This window comes from Photinus pyralis, unplaced genomic scaffold (assembly GCF_008802855.1).
Source record: "Photinus pyralis isolate 1611_PpyrPB1 unplaced genomic scaffold, Ppyr1.3 Ppyr1.4_LG2, whole genome shotgun sequence".
Classification (NCBI taxonomy): domain Eukaryota; kingdom Metazoa; phylum Arthropoda; class Insecta; order Coleoptera; family Lampyridae; genus Photinus; species Photinus pyralis.
The window spans coordinates 40110924-40113326 of record NW_022170403.1 but is presented as its reverse complement, the minus strand read 5'-3'; the positions used below and the strand labels follow the sequence as shown (position 1 = coordinate 40113326).

Below are 2403 nucleotides of genomic sequence, written 5' to 3'. Positions count from 1 at the left end.
TAAAATGCACCCAAACGAAGATATAAGCGAAAATCTGAAGAAAGCGCCATTTTTTTCGTTTTTTTTAATATGGCGGCGAGCGCGGAGGTCGGGGAATTATAATCACGGTCTTGTCTCCCCACTTACGCCGAGACACGCGCATATCTTCGTAAAAAATGTGCATCTTCCTGTCTGAAATTTCGTCTAACAATAAAACTTCTTATCGTAAACGACCAGATATAACTTTTTATACCTAAATCATGTAAAATTAGACCAGATGCGTTTTACTTCTAGCACCTTAGCTAAATTGAACAATTTACAAAAGTGAAAAAATTAAATTAAACAAATTTCTAAAAGGAAAAACAAATATTGAAACACAAGTTTAAACGAATGATCACCCTTTGTGTTTATTCATAAAAAAACCAACCAGATTTCATTACCAGAGTTCATCTCCCTTATAACGTTGTGAGATGCATCAACATAAGTTATTTCCTTTGCAGAGTGTGGAGGCGACCACATTACCACCGGTAGAACCCGAGCAGCCCTACTCCACAGCGCCACTAGTATCCAGTCCCACGCATGGAGCGTTATCACCCGAACAACGTTCTAAACTACAGTCGGAATTGGACGTTGTCCAATCGAACATGGTTGTTTTCGGAGAGATGTTAAACGAGATGCAGCCTGGTAACGAGCATCCAGACGAATTAGAGTTGTTGCAGGAGTTAAACTCCACATGTCACGGAATGCAGCAGCGTCTCGTCGAGTTGATAAGCAAGTTGTCCAACGACGAACTGACCGCGGACCTGTTGCGGATTAACGACGATCTGAATAATCTGTTCTTGAGGTACAGTAGATGGGAGAAAAATCGCGAGGCGGGCGGTCAGTCGGCTTCGGCCGTGTTGGCTAAGGCGATTGGACCGGGCCCGAAACCGATTCCGTCACAGGCAGATGACAGTCTTATTGATCTGGGGCCGCCGGATTTGTCCGATCATTTTGGTAACTTAAGTAAGTTCCGTTATAGCAATTTAATTTTAAATCGATAAGGGTTTACCACATAAACAGTTGATAAGGAAACGCCAGATACTGAAAAATCTAAAGGTCATGCTGATTAAAGCGTTTCAATTTTGTACTTTCTAGTGTTATTTATAAATTATTGAGCAGGGAGTAATCTGGACTTGGAAAATGAAGTAGTTTTGAGTAGACTTGTCTGAACTTCACCCTCAAGCTTCACTTTTGGTTTACATCCTACATGGTTGATGTTTTCTCTTATTTCCAAGGTTATTGACTTTGGTTTGGAATTGATCATTGTTAGTAACAGTTGACTGTAGATCATGCAACAATGAAGTTATTAAAACACACTTGGAAATTTAATGTGGTCATTGGTGACAATTACAAAAATGTTCTTAGAGTGTGATTGGTCTCGCTACAGTAACAAGTGTATGAGCGGGTACTGTACATTCATATACACATGATAAATTACATCTAATGCATAAATCCATAAGTGTAAATGGTACATGTTTATACTGCTGCTCAATAGAGGGCGCTGTTAAGTGTATCTAAATGTGATACCCATAAAATACATAAGGTTAGCAATCTGTTCTATGTGTATATCTGTGCTTTTTGAGTTAGAATCGGCTCTATATAACGTGCTCCTAGCAGAGTTTCAAACCGAGTTACTTTTCTAGTAACTTTCGAATATAGTGACTTTTTGACTTGGAATTCAGTTTGGCATGATTGCGGTGCGTTATCAAAGAATGACGCCTATTAGTGGGAGGGGCATTTAGTCCATAAGACCCCATTTCAGAAGGGCTGGTATTATGCCATCCAATTGTGGTGATTCGTATGCTGAGAACGATTTCACTGTCCAGATCACCCTTGTCACATCCAACATCTGACTGGCAACCGCCCAGTCATTCTCCGTAGGAATGAAGGGAGTTACCTCTGGCCAATTGGGATATGGCGCTGTGGTGGCTCCGGGAAAGTGGGCGTCTCTCAGTACCTCTGCTGTCTCTGAGAGGTTGGCAATGTAGGATCCATTCTCTTGTCTGAGGCTAGCTGGGTTATAATATGAACCTTTTGTGTGTTTTGTGCCAAAATCTCCCAGGATAGTACTGATGTTATTACTACTTGAGCTTTACCTTGTATTATAGTCGTGAGATCACAGCCACTTAGATGTGCCAGCAGAAGAGCCTTAAGGTTCTAGAATTTTCTTACTGTGTATGGGTTCTTTTGGTGCCCGAAGACATAGAGTAAATAATATAAAGAGGTGTCATGGGATAGGATATTGTTGCAGTAGAAAATCTTGTAAGGAAGTGTTGCTCTTGTGACTGTTCTTCAAAGCTGTTGTATCGTTGTATTACCATATAGCAGCATGTAACCTGTATTACCTATTTAAATATACTGGCAACAAGGTTGAGATTTGAA

At 40.5% G+C, this 2403-nt stretch overlaps 1 protein-coding gene across 1 annotated transcript; it reads left to right on the top strand.

Annotated features, from left to right (window-relative positions):
* Positions 1-411: 411 nt before the first annotated feature.
* Positions 412-1108, top strand: LOC116165074 (TOM1-like protein 2). Its single transcript, XM_031479354.1, has one exon. It carries the CDS (start codon positions 450-452, stop codon positions 1020-1022), a length of 573 nt encoding a protein of 190 aa, XP_031335214.1. The 5' UTR covers positions 412-449; the 3' UTR covers positions 1023-1108.
* The last annotated feature ends 1295 nt before the right edge of the window (positions 1109-2403 follow it).

Bases quoted from the DNA above. Each gene is read 5' to 3' on its own strand.
- LOC116165074 (XM_031479354.1), top strand. From the start codon at position 450: ATGCATCAACATAAGTTATTTCCTTTGCAGAGTGTGGAGGCGACCACA.